Source organism: Aptenodytes forsteri, unplaced genomic scaffold (assembly GCF_000699145.1).
Source record: "Aptenodytes forsteri isolate BGI_AS27 unplaced genomic scaffold, ASM69914v1 Scaffold217, whole genome shotgun sequence".
NCBI classification, from domain to species: Eukaryota; Metazoa; Chordata; class Aves; order Sphenisciformes; family Spheniscidae; genus Aptenodytes; species Aptenodytes forsteri.
Window position 1 is genome coordinate 7,503,074 of NW_008796222.1, and position 16,029 is coordinate 7,519,102.

The window sequence follows — 16,029 nt, forward strand, 5'->3', positions numbered from 1 at the left end:
GATGCCCAAACATGCAGACCTGGTTCTTAGATCTTCTGTGTGTTTTTTTTCCGCTTAGCAAATCCAATTTTTTCGGCCAGCCCTTCTGTGCAGGGTTGATCACACTGCATCTTCTATTTTCTGACCCCTTCCATAGTTTAAAAGAATATTTTGCCGTAACTGTATATTTTTAGCAGTACTGGTTCTATCTATCTATCTTGGCTGTACCACCTTTTAAATCTCTCTGTAGTAGATGTTGGAACTCCCGTTTTTCCAAGATGTTCTGAAGGTCTTTCCTGTTTATAGAAAAGGTGGTAATGCCCCAGCAGCAGGAACACTTTTTTAAAAATCTGTATCACCAGAAATTTTAAACTAATTATATCCAAAACTGACTTTCCTAAAAGTTAAAGAAATCATTGAGATGCAGGAAGAGAAGCGTTAGATAGACTGTCCTTCACCATCCCTTTTTGTCAGGGGAATCACAAACTAAAATCCAGCTATCTGTGTAGTTTGGTTACTCTGCTTAGTGTGGACTTCAGCAGCATGGTAGTATGTTATTTTTCCCACTGCAGACTTTTAATATAGCCTTGATTGACCTCAATTCTGCTTCTTTTCTCTACCTTTCCGATGGCACTGTGACACTCACCTTAAGTATCTCCAACTAGCTGCTCTAAAAAGCCAAAAGAGCCCTGACTTTCTGCAAGGCCAGGGAGCACCGAGGAGGTCATAGGGAGCGGAGCAGCTGGGTGTTTGAAGCAGGAGAGTGAAGGATAGCAGAAAGCCTAAGTCATGCAGCACCAGGAGCAAGTGCAGAGAACAGACTTCCCTGGGCGAGGGGGGCAGTGGTGGAGCTTTGTCCAGGGAAATCAGAGCATGAGCTAGAGCCACAGACCAAAGGACGGTGGCAGCTCTGTGAGCGGGGCTGCACCGGCACAGAAACTCGAGGGGAGGCAGGATCCAGAAGACAGCCACTGGGGCTGCAGCCAGGGCACGTTTGGATGTGAAGTAGATCAGCACCTACAAAGGAACAACTGCAGGATGCAGTCTGAGATGAGATCAGGAATTTAGCATGTGACTGAGGATTTCTTTGATTACTCTTTGTCTTTTCTGGTGAGATTCCCTGTGAAATAGGTGTGGGTGGGCTCTGTTCAGTGTATCGCTTCAGGGCAAGTGCTACGCTCTTCAGAGTGATGCGATCCGTGTTAATAATTTGTGTATGAACCCATGCCCTGCAGGCTGTGTCGCACTTTCATACTCCTTTTAAAAAAATAGGCTATGTAGTCTAGGCATAAGGCAAGCTGCTGTCTGAAAAGTTCATTACCTCTTAATTATTTTTTTTAACAGATTCAAAAAGCTGCCTCGACTGCCTGCAGTGAGCTAGAAGGACGCAAAGGCACAATCTCCCAGTATTTCACGACCTTACACTGTCCCGTGTGCGATGAACTGACCCAGTATGGGATCTGTAATAAATGCAGAAGCCAGCCACAGCATGTGGCAGTGATTCTCAACCAAGAAATCCGAGAGCTGGAGCGTAAGCAAGAACAGCTGGTCAAGGTATGATTAAAGCTTTGTCAGATGTCTGTCAGCCAAAGACAGGGGCTGAAATTTCAAAGCAGCGTGTTACTGAATGCCCCCAACAGAAATGGGAAGTACAGTCCGGGTGTTAAACGTGTCCTAGCTTGTCTGCTGTTCCATTGCTGTTGAAGGCAGCATAGCAGCTGTTACTCTCCTTCACTGAAGGCAAAGGCAGGGACCAGAACAGAAGATGCTTTTCTCCTTTCCTTCTTTTTTGAAGAGTATCTTACATGGTTTGTAGGTGCCTTTTTATAATGACAGTGATGGAGAGTTGTAAAAAGTATGAAAGATTCACCTTTTTTGCATTAAAATAACTGATGATGTTCTAGTAATAAAAACGTTTGTCCCAGAAAATTTATTTATTTATATGTATAACATGGATGTGTTTTAGCTTGGGGGTTTTCTTGTTACCGTTTCTCTCGATAGGAATTTTCCAAGCTGTTTTCTTCCCTTGAGCTAGAAGTCAATTAAGAGGGTAGCTGACTGTGCTCACGAATATATTATAGCAAAGCACAATGCCTCCCCTTGCAGAAACATACGCATATCCTCACCCAATTTTTGTACTGCCATATTTTATAATTAATAAATATTTTTGTTAAAATTTATTTTTAGCACTAGCACGTGAACCGTTTTAAAGACTTGTCTGAATTGCGGGGATATAAATGTTCCCGTAGTCTAGGCATTGATTGAATAGGTTCCCGTGGGGCTCTGTTGCTAGAAAACCATTACAATTGACTATTCAGAAATATTGCATTTTTTTGTACGCCGTATTTTATAATTAATAAATATTTTTGTTAAAATTTATTTTTAGCACTAGCACGTGAACCGTTTTAAAGACTTGTCTGAATTGCAGGGATATAAATGTTCCCGTAGTCTAGGCATTGATTGAATAGGTTCCCGTGGGGCTCTGTTGCTAGAAAACCATTACAATTGACTATTCAGAAATATTGCATTACTAAGGTGCGGACTTCTGTTTCTTGCTGTGTTTTGTAATATTTGCTCTGATCTGCATTGTAAATGGCGGTAAAGGAAGGTGCTGCATGTTCTGCAGTTTTCTGGTGGTGCTCTGAACCTTTTACATTGCTTTTGTTCTGGAATAAATCAGGACTTGGCAGATTGGTCCAGCCCCACAGAAGGATCAGTGGGTTTGATCAGAACATTCTCTTGTCCCTGCAACATGCAACAGGTCGGCAAGGCCTGGGATCCCGTTCTAGTCAATGTTTGATGACTCAACCTCTCTCTAAGAGCATCTGTCTTATTTTAACATGAAGATGTAGATATCCTTCACAGCTTAAATTCTTGGCCATCCTAGATTATAAACATGCCGGAGCCAGCAGAAAAGTGAGATAATGCTGAATCGTACGTTATTTTAAAACGCACTTAAAAATTACGTGCCATAGATTAAGGCCATAGACTTCTCCCCTCTACACAAACTGAACTTAGAAAGCGTCTCGAGTACCGTTTGGTTTGGTCCCTTGCGTTCAAACCAGCCACAGCCTCTTTCAAAAGAACTAGGGTAGACTTATTTCTGAGGTTCTTCTTGTGGTTACAAATCTGGAACAAACGGTTTAAACCCTGTTCCTTTTGATCACGGTTGCAGGTCAGAGGACTGGTATCCTCTGAGGTGCCGCGTGTGGGACTTGGCCGAGAGGGGCTGCTCCTCTCCAGCTGTCGTCAGTTTGAGTTTCTGGTCTGCAGGGATTCAGTGCTGACACAGGTCTGGCTGAGAGGGTCGCTGGTGCCCAAATAATTTCAACATGGAAAGAAGGAAAAGAACTAATTTTAAAAAGCAAAGGATGCGATTTTGATTTGTTGTTCAAACTATGCAAACGGTAGGGTAACGTTGTGTAACGGTTTGATGTTACAAAGCACAAGTGTGGTTGGAAGCAATTTCTGAGTTTTTGGAAAAACCATTGGAGGTGGCAGATACTGGAAAGGATTAAAAATAAAACAGCCGAGCAGGGGCCTTTCGTTCTCTGAAGGAAAAACTTTGGAAAACCTGTGCCTGCTGCTATTTTATTCCATCGGGTATCTCATGTTAAAAGCACTTTCAAGCAGCGTTAACTACATTAACAGCTCCATGAACAAGGAGAGCAGTGGAACGTTAAAAGTACTTTCAAGCAGTGTTAACTACATTAACAAGTAGCTCCATGAACAAGGAGAGCAGTGGAACCTGCGTGCCCTGTGTATTTCTGTCTTGGGATTGATTAACTCTGATTGAAGCTTATCTTGAAACAGGAGTAGTTTATGAAGTCCCTTTCCTGTGTAGAGAGTAACTGCAGAACACCAGTTTTGTCTTTTTTCACCAGGAAACTTTTACACAGGCTAAGTTTATCTGAATATAACACACTGCCCCACTTAAATCCACTCAACTTATTTACCTTACTTTTCCAAGTGCCACCAGGTACGAGTAGAACTCAATTAGCAGGATTGAAAGCCAGGCTGTACAGTCAAGCAGTTGATCTCTGCCCAGCTGACGGTGGGTGATGCCTGCCGGCCAGGCACCAGCAGCAGAATGCGCAGTCTGGCAGCGGCAGGAGAGGCTGCAGCAGAGAAGGGAGCTGCTCTGGGCCCCTCTACGGTGGGGAAGAGCTTGGCGCTGGTAGGGCTGTGCCTGTTCTGCCGATAGAACGTTGAGGACTTAGTAGTCCCGACTGATGTATGCCTGGCTCGTGTTAAGTTTAAAATAATCTGCTTTGCTTTTTTACATGTAATCTAGATATGCAAGAACTGTACAGGCTGCTTTGATCGACAGATCCAGTGTGTCTCCCTCAACTGTCCAGTACTCTTCAAGCTGTCCAGAGTAAGCAGAGAACTGTCAAAGGCACCGTACCTTCGCCAGCTACTTGACCAGTTTTAAATGATCTGTGTTACAGGATTCCAGGTGCTATTTTTTTTTTCCTTCAGTGTTTACCACACTAAGACTATTGTGCATGGTGCTTTTTCAATTCTCATCTAGTCCAGGATTTCCATTTTAACTGCTGGGTTTATTATCTGAAGAATAATGAACGCTTATCCTAACTAAATTAAAAAAAAGAAATACATTTGTTGATCTATGAATAGCTCACTTTTTAAGATGTACAAATTTCTTCTTTCTTTCATGTTTCTAACATACTGTTTTATAATGCTGATGTTGAAATAGCTATGTGTAACATCTTGTAAATCCATTTCAAAGTAGAAGTCAGGTTTACTTCCTGGAGGAAGGAGCACTGAAAACCTCTTGAAACGATAAACCATTAGTGTGTGTTCTTGAACTGTCAGTATCAAGACGTGTTACTTATATATTATCCATTCACTTTATAATTTTGTCTGCGAAATATTTTGTAAATACACTTTTTTACTTTTCAAACAACTGAGTAAAATAATGTGCAATGACTTTTATACAGATAATTTTAAAGTTGGTTGGTATATCTCCTCCTAAGTTTTGCTTGATTCCAAGTAGATTGTTATTTTGATCAGACGGTGCAAGCAGTAGTATCATGTGTAGCATTTTGAAACATTATTTTCTAAAAATTGCTGTCTTGCTTTAGCTATTAATGGGGCATTGTGAGGAACTGTGCAAAGACATTTTTGTTACAAACCTGTGGGACTGTTGCAATACTTTAAATATAAAATTTTATTCCATTTTTGCTTGTTTTGTATAGACATTTCTATTGCTTCTAAATATGCTTAAAATATTTTCTTTCCTTATGTACTGTACAGTTAAATCTTATTTGCCACCATCTTGACAAAATGTGTATTTAGAATATTTGTATAACTGTATAAAATGGAAAAGGAATTATGTGGTCAGTGCATTGTTTTCTAAACTGGAAATCATTTTGTTTTAGAAGTTAATAATGGAAACCATATTAAAGTTGAATAAAATGATATGGTAAAAATTATGTGCCTTTTTTATATTTAACCTCAACTGCAGATACCTTCGTTTCCCTCGTTTGGCACACACGTGGTAATGTAAACAAGACTGCTCAAGTAAGAGTTAAGAGTCCACAATCCAGTTTCCAGCTTCAGCTTTGGGATCTAAAACCTCCTTATCAATTCTTGAGGCTTTCCCCAAACCAGAAGAGAAACACTTCCAGTTTTCCAGTAATCAAAACAGGAGTAAGTTTTAAATCCAGAAGTCCAGAGTAGCTTCGAAAAATAGAACAAAACTTTATTTACATCAAGGAACCTGAGTGCCTTTTCCAGTTACGAATTTATTACATTCAAGATACAAGTCAGTCTGTTAAAATTTCACATTATACAGTACAATGTAAACCCACAGCAAGCAGAATAAAAACTATTAAATAGATAATAGAACAGCCACAGGTCGCGATGCGCTTTTATGCAACGTAACAAAAAAAACCCAAACCCCATCAAGGCACAAAACTTTGCCTACTCTTGCATTCTACCATTGGTCACGTACAGAATGAAAGTGCAAACGCCAGGACTAACGTCTTAGCACTTGTGGTACAATCCAGCATTTGGCAGTGCTTCGGGGATAAATAAAAGTATTAAACAATGCTTAACTGCAAGAGGTTGCCTTTAACACTGGAGTCAATGGGCAAGTGCGTGCTCATCTTCAACTCAGTCCTGGCTTTATAGACAAAAACATGATTCTTAATAAATTCAGGTATCTAATCTACTGCATGGACCACAACTCTTGTCCTCAACAGAGAGATGACTGGTCTAGCGTAAGCAAGGCAATGGTAAAGTAATACAGTTTACGTCAAGTAATTTCAACCCATAACGTGTACGTTTGGAGCGTTTAAGCTTTCTGGAGGATCTGTAACTTAAAAGGCACTGTAAATAGATCCTCACTTTAACTGTATATGCCAGGAAGCAACTTACTTCGGAAGGAAATTTAAACATGTAAAAACTAACATTCATTGTCTAAAAACAAGCCTCGAGGAACACGAAAATCCAAGAACTAGGAAAGCTGCAGCTGTGAACATCAAGGCTGGCTGGAACCGCTGTGAGCTGGACTCATTGTTGGAAATGTCCTAGAGCTGTTTTCATCTTAAATTGCTTTAAACATTTCATTTTCATTAAAGGGCAGCCCCTGCTCTTAAAAGCATGCTTTCAGGGGATAAGGAGAACAAGTTCTGTAAGTATATTCCATTTCAAGTTTGAAGCCAGAATTAAGACACTGAAGGCTCTAAGCGCTCCCTAGGACAACTCAAAATTTAGACGTCATCCAGACACAGACCTCCTCGTATCAATCAGCCGTGACTCTACACGGTACTGCTCAAGATAAGATAACCCACTCTGTCTTCCTGCCACTGCTTTTTGGATCCTTTACCTCCTGTCAAAGGCTGCTCTTACCTTGGCATTCCAGGCCGTTGCTCCACTCCTACTACTCAGGCCTCCTGCTTCTAAGGGGGAAAATGGGGATGAATTCAAGAAGTGACTCGTGCAGGAATTAATACAGCCAGTAAAAAAAAAAAAAAAAAATCCTCATTCTGCACAGTATTTTTACATTTGTTGGGTCAGAAACACAAATAACTGTGTATATATAAGCAATAAGTAGCTAAGGTTCAAAGAGGTTACAGCGTATTTCCCACTGCAGCTTTAAATTCATTTTCTGGGGTTTTTTAGTAGTTGATTATGCAAGACGTGTAAACTATCCCTGAGAACAATCTTGCGTGCAGGACATTCTAATTTGGACTTTCATTCCAAAAATTAGCGGATGAATTGGGGGTTATTTAAAATCTTCCTGGTTGCCAGGTGGGTTTCTTAAACTGATTTTCTTCTGGCAACACAATCTCAGGTACGAGGAAACTTTTTCACATCGCCGTCAATTCCGGCAAAGCCTATGGAGTGCAGTTGCAGCGGGGGGCTGCCACAGAACCACTGCCCTATCTTTTGTTGTTGTTTGTCCTGCACCAAACCCAGTTTCTGCCAAAGGAAACCTGTGACCTCCCCGGGGGTCAGTTACCACTCCCCCCCCATCCACCAGCAGGATTTGTCCTTACCATCAGCTAACACCCCTACTTTCCACAGACACAAAGCAGCTGCTGTGGCATGCAGGAGGAAAAAGGGGAGAGGGACAGCTGAAGGAAGGCAGGCTTAATCTGCACTCACTTAAGTCACCACCTCTGCCGCGCCACTTCATTTGTTACCATGTGAAACTAACTAAACACGCAAGGCCATACAGACTTAACTCCTGTTGATCAAATGCTGTCACGTACCTAGAACAGGCTTTGGCCTGATATTTAAAAGCACTTATTTTAAGCAAAAAAGAGAACGGCAAGTGAAACAAGGCCGTATTTTAAAGTGCAGGTTCATGCATTGCGCTGGAAAAGGTGCCGCTGAAGCGCGCATACACACAAGGAAAAAAAGGAATCGGGTGAAAACACAATGGCATTTAAGTGCTGACAGCAGAGGGAGAGAGAGACCCTTTGACGTGGCAAGATGAAAAAAATTACACATTTTCACTAAAAGTTGATTCCTCCTTCTTACTAAGTTCTCAGAAGAGAGGAAAAAGCCACGAGGTTCTAGGCTGCACAGTCAGAGGACAAGAGAGGGAACAAAAACAGACCTGAAAACACACTGAACATTTAAGGTTCTGTGCTACGCTACGGCTAGAGCTCTTCTGTTAGTAAATTAAACTTCTCGGCAAGAAAATTCTCGTAACAGTGCAAAGTAAAAAACCCCAAACATGAGCACATTCTGATCACACAGCCTTAAAAGAAATACTTAACCTACAAATTTGGAGCTTCAAGTAGACAAATGGCAAGACTACTGTTCCAGAGTCAGGTTTTTGCCATTAGCTGCTGCTTTTTTCCCCTCTTACCGGGGAGGGCTCGCTGGCATGACTGGTCCTTCCCAGCTCTTCCTGCTTAGCAGCGATGAACCTACAAACCACTGCTGCTCCGCGAGGAAGAGCCTGCCTGTAAGTCAGCACCCAAAAGAAACAAAACCCAAATGGCACCGATCCAACTGGCCAGGGGCAAGTGATCGTACAGTACAACCTGAAAGGATTGTCTCATCAGTAATTCCCTCTCATTCTCAAATTTTCATTTTAACGCATCACGATGTTGAAGTCTTGGCACAGGAAGCCAGAAAAGTTGTTACAACCTTAATTTAAACTGCGTTAAAAATATCACAGCCCTATGTCAATACCATATATTAAGTAATCTGTTTATATATAATTTTATCACCTTCTTCATACATTTCTTGATTTCAGTGGTAGTGCAGTAATTAAAATCACAAGTACAATCCCAAGTACTTTAGACTATTTAGATTTGTCACCACTGTTCAACGAGGAAATCGGAGTTAAGCATTATAGCAGATTAATACGACCCATTTTGTCCCCCTTCCCATACACTGCTTTTAAATGACCCAAAGGCATGGTTCCACTCCTGAAAATTCATTTAAATTTTTTTCTCGTCTTAGTGACAGAAGCAGAAAATTAAATCCCTTGCCAACAGGCTATCCGATTTACAGCCGCTGGGTGTCACCTGAAATTTGACTTGATTTCCTGGTTTACGTCACACCACCTTTCAATGGGGTAGAAACGTTCTTCTTTTCATGAGATAAGAAAGCTCGGCCTCACAGATAACAGATTTCTCTCCTCTCTCGTGAAAACACCTTGTGACCGAGCAGCTCGGAACTGCACCCTCTACCCACCCCCAAAAAACTGAGTGGTCTGAGCGGTCCCCTTCTTTCCCCGTTAGTTCTTATTACAGCATACATGACTTAAAGGCACGCCTCACATTTAGAAAACGCCTCTTGTGTTTTAAGATTTTCAGTATAGTCTGTACGTTTTAGCACGTTGCCCCAGCCACATCGCGGTGGACTTCCCCACTCCGAGACACATCGCTGCAGACTGAAGATGAAAGAGGAGAAAGGGCCGGACAAACACAGAAATGAACACGCTGAGCTCTGCGCCACTATAAAAGGCTTCTCGAACCACTTTACAAGAACAGCTACAATTCAATTGCATTTCCTCTTTTAGGCTGACTAAAAGAAAGTCAGCCTTTACTTTAATCATTCTTCTCCCGGTCAACATTCACATTTTTTCTCCCAGGGGAGCCACCAGCGACCACTGGAGAATCGCGCAATACCTCGTCCAGATGGGGCTGGAGAGAGACTTTGGCTGGAGAGTCCCCGGGTATCTTACGGGAGGTCTCTATCACAGAGTTTCTCAGCGTGTCGTTCATTTCTATTACCTCAAAGTCTGCTTCGTTCCACTCTCCCGCATCCTCCTCCTCCTCTTCATCCTCATTAAGCCCCGAGTTTGACAACAAAGCTTTCCGGTCCTCGCTCTCGCTCATTTCTTTCAAGTGGCTCTCACCGGGAGAGTTGGCCAATTTGTACATCAGAGGGAAGAGAATAACTGTCATTGCCGAAGTCACCAAGGCAGTGTACATAACCACAGGAACGTGGTGAAACCTTCCTTGAAGATACCCCACCACGGCAGGAATGCACATCTCGCCCAGCGCGGCGCCGATCACAAACAGAGAAGCCGATTTTCCTTGCACGACCGTGTACTGTTCTATCCAGGAAATGCCGCTGGGAAAGATGGTGGCCATTGACGCTCCATACACAGCGGTTCCAACCCACAGCGAGGCTGGGTACCTCGCAAAGAAGGCCAAGCACGAAGAGGAGACAGCAGAGCCTACGATACTCAGCAGGATCATGGTGCCAGGGTACAAGCAAGCAGCACAGAATATTGCCACGCCTCTGCAAGCGGCAAACGCACCCCAGAAGACAGAATTCAAAGCGGCTGCTTCGTTTTCTTTCATCTCGGCAAAGACCTTTGCGTAAGTAAATATGTAAGAGCCGTAAGTGACCTCCGCCCCCACGTAGCAGAAGAAGAATATGAACAGGAGAATAATAAGGGCATAGTGGTATTTGGCAAACATGCGTTTCTGCAAAGAAGCCTTTGATTTGTCTCGAGCCGAGCTGCCCTTTGAATACAAAATAAAAAAGAAGAGAGAAACGAGCAGAAGATAGGTCCCTATGACAACATAGGACCACAAAAAATCCGCACCAAGATGGTGTTTCAGTGCTGACGCGGCTGATGCAGCCGGTGCTGTCGGCACAGACCTCGGGACAGACTGGTTTGTCTTTTCAGCTACTGGAAGGTCTTTAGATTCGGAGCCTCCCAAGGCCATTTTAGCCAGGATCGGAGCCACAAACGCACCGACAGCAAAACTGAAGTGTAAGGCCTGCATATGTGGCCCAGCCTCTGCCCCCCAGGTATTCAGTGCCAGTACGTTGCCACCTGCAGATCGGAGAGAGGAGGATTCAGTCATTTTAGTCTGAAACCAGGTACTGGGTAAAAAAACCAAACCAAACAAAACAAAACAAAGACACACCAAACCGTAACAGGTAAAAAAACCAAACCAAACCAAACAAAACAAAGACACACCAAACCGTAACCTAATTAATTCAATTTGCAATACTACCAGGTTTAGCAAATACAATGTGCAAAATTGAAGTTAACTGAAATTCTGCCTGTAAGCACCTTAAGCCCACCTGATTACTTGAGCTTCAGGAAGGTATTCACAGCAGTCAAAATGAAGAGCCACACGCTGGCTTAATCCAGCAACCATGGCTGTACTTAATTACCCTACTTGACAATTTGCAGCATTTTTCAGCCTTTTTGCAAAAGAGCAAATTTAACTGCTTCTCATTTCTCTAAGTTGTAAAAGCAACAACGCACAATGCTAAGAATCAGAGGCCCCATTAAACAACATCCCAGCACAAGAATCGCTTACTGCTGATGGGCTGGGACTACCCCAACTGCGTTCAAATGACTTTCCAGAAGCAGAAAGGTTTACAATAATACCGCTGCAGAGACCAAACTACGACATCCTCAGACCAACAATAATGCTAGAAAATAAGACCTCAGAGAGACATTTTTAGGTAGTCCCCGAGAAGAACGCAGGAAAATAAGAACAGTAACTAAATTCCTGTGCTACAGTACAGCAACCCTTGTCATGCAGCACTAACACTCTTCCAAATTAATTCAGTTACACGCTACTGCCTTGCTCTTAGTTTCTCCTGTTGGGAAGCCTCCCTGCCTCAAAGGTCTGATTTCCAAGCAGCACGCCCACCCACTGGAGGCATTTTTACAGTAAGCCGACAGGATTTTCCCATACGAAGAATTTTTAAACCAAGTGCCATGTATAATGATCCTACCAGAGGCAACAAATACACCTCTGCACTCAGGTTATTTAGCATAACCTGTGCCATGCAAAACCATCTTTTTCACTACTGGATCCTGTATCTCGCCCTCTTCAGTGTTAACAGAGCTCGCTCAAGCTCCGCAGAATTAGGGCAGATGGTTCACGTGTGCAGCCATCACTCCTCTGTGTTGCCTACCAGCCAAGCCACCGAAACCAGGCCCCGGCTGGGATGCTTCCAGAGCTGTCTGGATAGCTAGGCTAATTTGTTAGCCAGCTCTTACTCAGAAATAAGCCTGCCCCAAAGCTGGTCGACCAGATCCAGTCGTACCTTGCTGGCTAGTAAGTAACCACAGGCTCCCTCAGTAAGCCAGGAAAGTCGGCACACTGCTGGCACGTCACTGGAGAGGTGCCAGGTGAGTGGCCGCCTGCTGCGGCTTCACCACCACCTTCTACAGCAACGCCAGAACACTCCACCGCTGACGTACTTTTGGTTGTTTCCTGGTCCCCATCTGCAAGTATGCCAGCGTTACCCACTCATCTCTAAGTGTGCTTAGGTCTCTTGCCGTGGCCTCGCCTCCTGATCCAAACTGCCTGCTGCAGCCAGCCATCACTAACTCACCCTTTCTAAGCCATGCCCAATGAACTCATTTCTGTGGGAATTTCTTTTTCATACCTCTGGTATAACCGACCTTTCCAACCGCACCTGCAGACATTTGCTCTGCAACTTCACCGGTACATCTTCCTCCAATAAGGAGCCTCTACTAAGAAAATTGGTTTTCAACAGGTTTCCAGCAAAAGTGTTTTTTCCAGGCCGCTTGCAGTATGCACATGCCACAGACTTCCAATTTGGGGCATTCCCAAACACCTAAGCGAGGCTGGCCAAGGCCAGCAAATATTCCTTAATTCAGGGAGACGGATGACGTGGTGCTGTGAGCGAGCGAGCTATGGCAGTAAACGTCTGCTGTGACTCCCCAAACACCACCGGGCCAGGTTTAGGTGGCCAACAATCTAACACAGCAACCGTGAGAATCTCTCTCTCAAACACCAGGGCTTGCCCAGGACTAACTTAGTTTCATCTGGCGCTAACGAACGGTAACCCAACTAGCTTCCTGTAGATGAGTAATTTAAAGAAAACACTGTTTAAAGAGCGCGTGACACTTTCTTTACATCTGTAATTGCCCACTGAAATGCGTATTGATCTTCTCCAGGAAGCAAGGGATACCCAGCTCCCCAGGCCCCTTAAGGAAGGTCTGTTACAGAGAGAGACACAAACACTGGAAGTCTCAGGACCAGAATAATCCAAGAATCCTGGCCAGGTAAAACAGCTCCCCTCTTTTCATTCAAGACGTGTCAAATGAAATACCAGCAACGGTTTTGGGGAGTTTGAGGTTTCCAGTTAGTTCGGTGAAGGAACTATCGGATCACGTGGTCCCTTACCTGTGTCTAGAATTCCCATGGAAGCTCCAATAACTGACATCAAGACAGTTAACAGCAGGGATTTCTTACACCAGGGTATCCCATAAAGACCAACCGTTGTTCCAAACATGGATAATGCTGGAAAGGTTAAAAAACAAAACAAAAAACCCACACGCTACAGTTTCCATTTGAAGTACAAAACATACAGAAGACCAAGAAATACAAATACATTCATAATTATTAAAGTTACAGATAATCCTAACAGGTGATGTAACCTCACTACCCCAATTCACGATTAGCAGAAGCAGCTAGAAAGTTCAACAGACTCGTTTTTCACTTGGAAAAAAGGAATTTCATCAGAATATAAACACTACATGAAAAACCTGTTTTGCTAAAGCTTTATTTGCAAAGGGAGTAGCATCTGCTGCTAGAACACTAAGTCGTCTTCTGAAACTTTTGATTTAGAAGTGCTATTTCAGTATCTTCTGCAAACTTCTGATCTAGAAATGTTACTTTACCACAAAAGAAGTAGAATGTGGTTTTGAACAGTATGAAGTTTTTCCTCCGAGAACTAGAGCATTAAATTTGGCTCCATTTTAAAAGAACCCAAATCACTAAACTCTTAAAATCCTATAAAGTGATTGCACCTCAGCCAACAAGCGACGTCCATATAAAAATGCTGACTTTCATTTATATTCTGTTATCACACGAGGGCTGTATTCCAAGGCATTTCTGGAGTTTTAAGAGACGTAACGACAAAATTTCTCATCATAAATTTAGCAGCAGTTCATTAACACTATTAGTTTTACTATTATTAACCGCACTTACAACATGCCATTTCAAAAAGTACTTTTTAGCAGATAGAAATTATTTTTATTACAATTTGGGAGAAAGTTCAGCAGTTAAATTCTATGCTTATAATCACCTTCATAATAAAAAAATCTGCAATTAATATCTTGAATAAACAGTATTAGGTTTTGAGAAAGCTTGTACCAGTTCAGACGTCTCTCTTATTTTTCCAGTCAATGCTTGATCACAGGTGGGGCAGATGCTTAAAGATTAATGGGGATTGATGTAATTAAGAATTTAGGTTAATTCCAAACAAAAACAAAAACAATGGAAAAAATAAATATCCAGAACCCTACAGCCCTAGCGAGATACTTGGAATACATGCCTCAGAATATTTTTGAAGGCTAGTATGCTGAGCTGCATAGAGAAGCTAAAGATGGGGTGTATTAAGTACAGCTTCTCAGATGGCAGATGCCCCACTCAGAGCTGAAAAGTAACTTCTCAGCAAGTTCTCAGCTGTCTACTTCAGCTCTTCACCTGAAGATCGGTACGTGAAAGCTTCCTTGACAAAGACAGATTATGTCGTCAATTTTTTCTCTGTACAGTAAGCAGAGTTTCAGCAGTTGAAAGATGGGAGGTAAAACTACACGAGCCAAAATCTCTTACAGGCAGCCCTCAGATGACAGAAATGAGAGAAGATTCAGTAGTTCAAATTGTGGTTTTGCCATAAGCGCTACCAAACTGGAAAGGATTAGGAGATGAATCATTTTCCAAGCATTGTTGACAGACCGCTATCCTGTGTGATACATCAGGAAAATAAGTAAATACTAAACCATTTCAAGTTAATACTTCCACAGGTGTATGAATTCCATTACGGAAGGTAAAGTCTCCAATGTCAGACACAGCCAACTCTGACCTTGTCAGATGTACAAGGAGACTAAAGGAAACCCACTTTACAGGTGGTCTGGAGGAGAGGAATAAAGAACAGGGCGGAGACCAAATAAAGACATCTTAGAACAAGAGCAAATACGAGGAACCGGTCCAGGGAGGTGAAGACAAGAAGAGGGATAAAAAAGGGAGGAGAGACAGACAGACATTATATGACATGATTGCTCCCGGTAACAGGAGATAGGCATACAGGGATAAGAAGAGACTTGGTTCAAATGCTAGCAATGGAAAATGGACCTTCTCATATTCTCAGAACCAACCCCGTGATTACAGCGCAGTTTTCAGGGGAGGCACAGTTCTGTTTGAACCTCCCCAAGTGCAGGTATGGGAAGAAGGAAAAGAGCAAGCCCCGGCATCTGGTTTAGTCCCTAACTTACAGCACGAAGGCACACGCTGCCATTACTGCAGTTGAAAGAAGGGCTTCTGCTATTTTAGGTGTGCTCCAAGAATCTCTACCTGAACGAGAACCCTACGACGACTCTAAAAGGAGCACCGCATTTCTGGATGCTGAGCGTGGCTCTTGGTGACCTGACGGCCGAGCAGCCCTGCTCTGCCGGGACAAAGCCAGTCCCGTGCTCCTACAGGAGAGAGTTTCCACGTGTCCAGAAAACTGTTAAGATCACAAACTGTGGTTCCTATAGAGTTTAAGCATTTTCATAGCTAGGCCGCAACTGAGCAGCAACTTTCTACCATCACAGGTGGTATTCAATGTTTTTCCACTTTAAGTAAGTTCTAATTTGATTAAGGCCTCCCAGTCAAAATCTCAGTACTTTTGCCTGGTATGTGAAAATGAACGCTTCTGCCAAGCTTTAAGAAAGGGAAGGGTTTTACGAAGCTCTCCCCGCAGAAGCATCCCTCAGCATGACTGCAGGTTTCTGCTGTGTGCAAATGAAAGCCAAAACACAGCTTCCCCTGGTTTGCTTATGTGTTTCAGAGAGTGACGTTATAGAAGCCTATATGTTCCAAGCAGATCTATACTAAGCATATGACTTGATACGAAGGGGGGGGGGGGATCCAGCTGTGCTTTTTTTGTCTGCACCAAAAGCACCTTTTGGTCGATTCAAACAGGTTTTGTAAGTTCAAAACCAGTTACTGCTATTAATATGCCCAGCGAGCCCAACCACTTGGAAATAATGCTGCACAGCAGCAATACCCTGACACACGCGGTGTCACAAAACGAACATAATATCGCGACAGCCAAAAGTGC

At 42.9% G+C, this 16,029-nt stretch overlaps 2 protein-coding genes across 2 annotated transcripts in view; one reads left to right on the plus strand and one right to left on the minus strand.

Moving 5' to 3' along the window:
* Window positions 1–4,414, plus strand: part of REV3L (REV3 like, DNA directed polymerase zeta catalytic subunit) — an 82,310-nt gene extending 77,896 nt beyond the window's left edge. The window contains exons 30-31 of the mRNA XM_019474616.1: window positions 1,324–1,533; window positions 4,274–4,414. Coding sequence (XP_019330161.1) covers window positions 1,324–1,533; window positions 4,274–4,414 — 351 coding nt within the window. The remainder of the gene's footprint in view (window positions 1–1,323; window positions 1,534–4,273) is intronic.
* A 1,294-nt stretch (window positions 4,415–5,708) lies between these two features.
* MFSD4B (major facilitator superfamily domain containing 4B) overlaps window positions 5,709–16,029 on the minus strand; it is a 10,721-nt gene continuing 400 nt past the window's right edge. Inside the window, exons 2-3 of the mRNA XM_009289151.2 lie at window positions 13,107–13,223; window positions 5,709–10,762 (exon numbers count right to left, since the gene is read on the minus strand). Coding sequence (XP_009287426.1) covers window positions 9,519–10,762; window positions 13,107–13,223 — 1,361 coding nt within the window. The 3' untranslated portion in view covers window positions 5,709–9,518. The remainder of the gene's footprint in view (window positions 10,763–13,106; window positions 13,224–16,029) is intronic.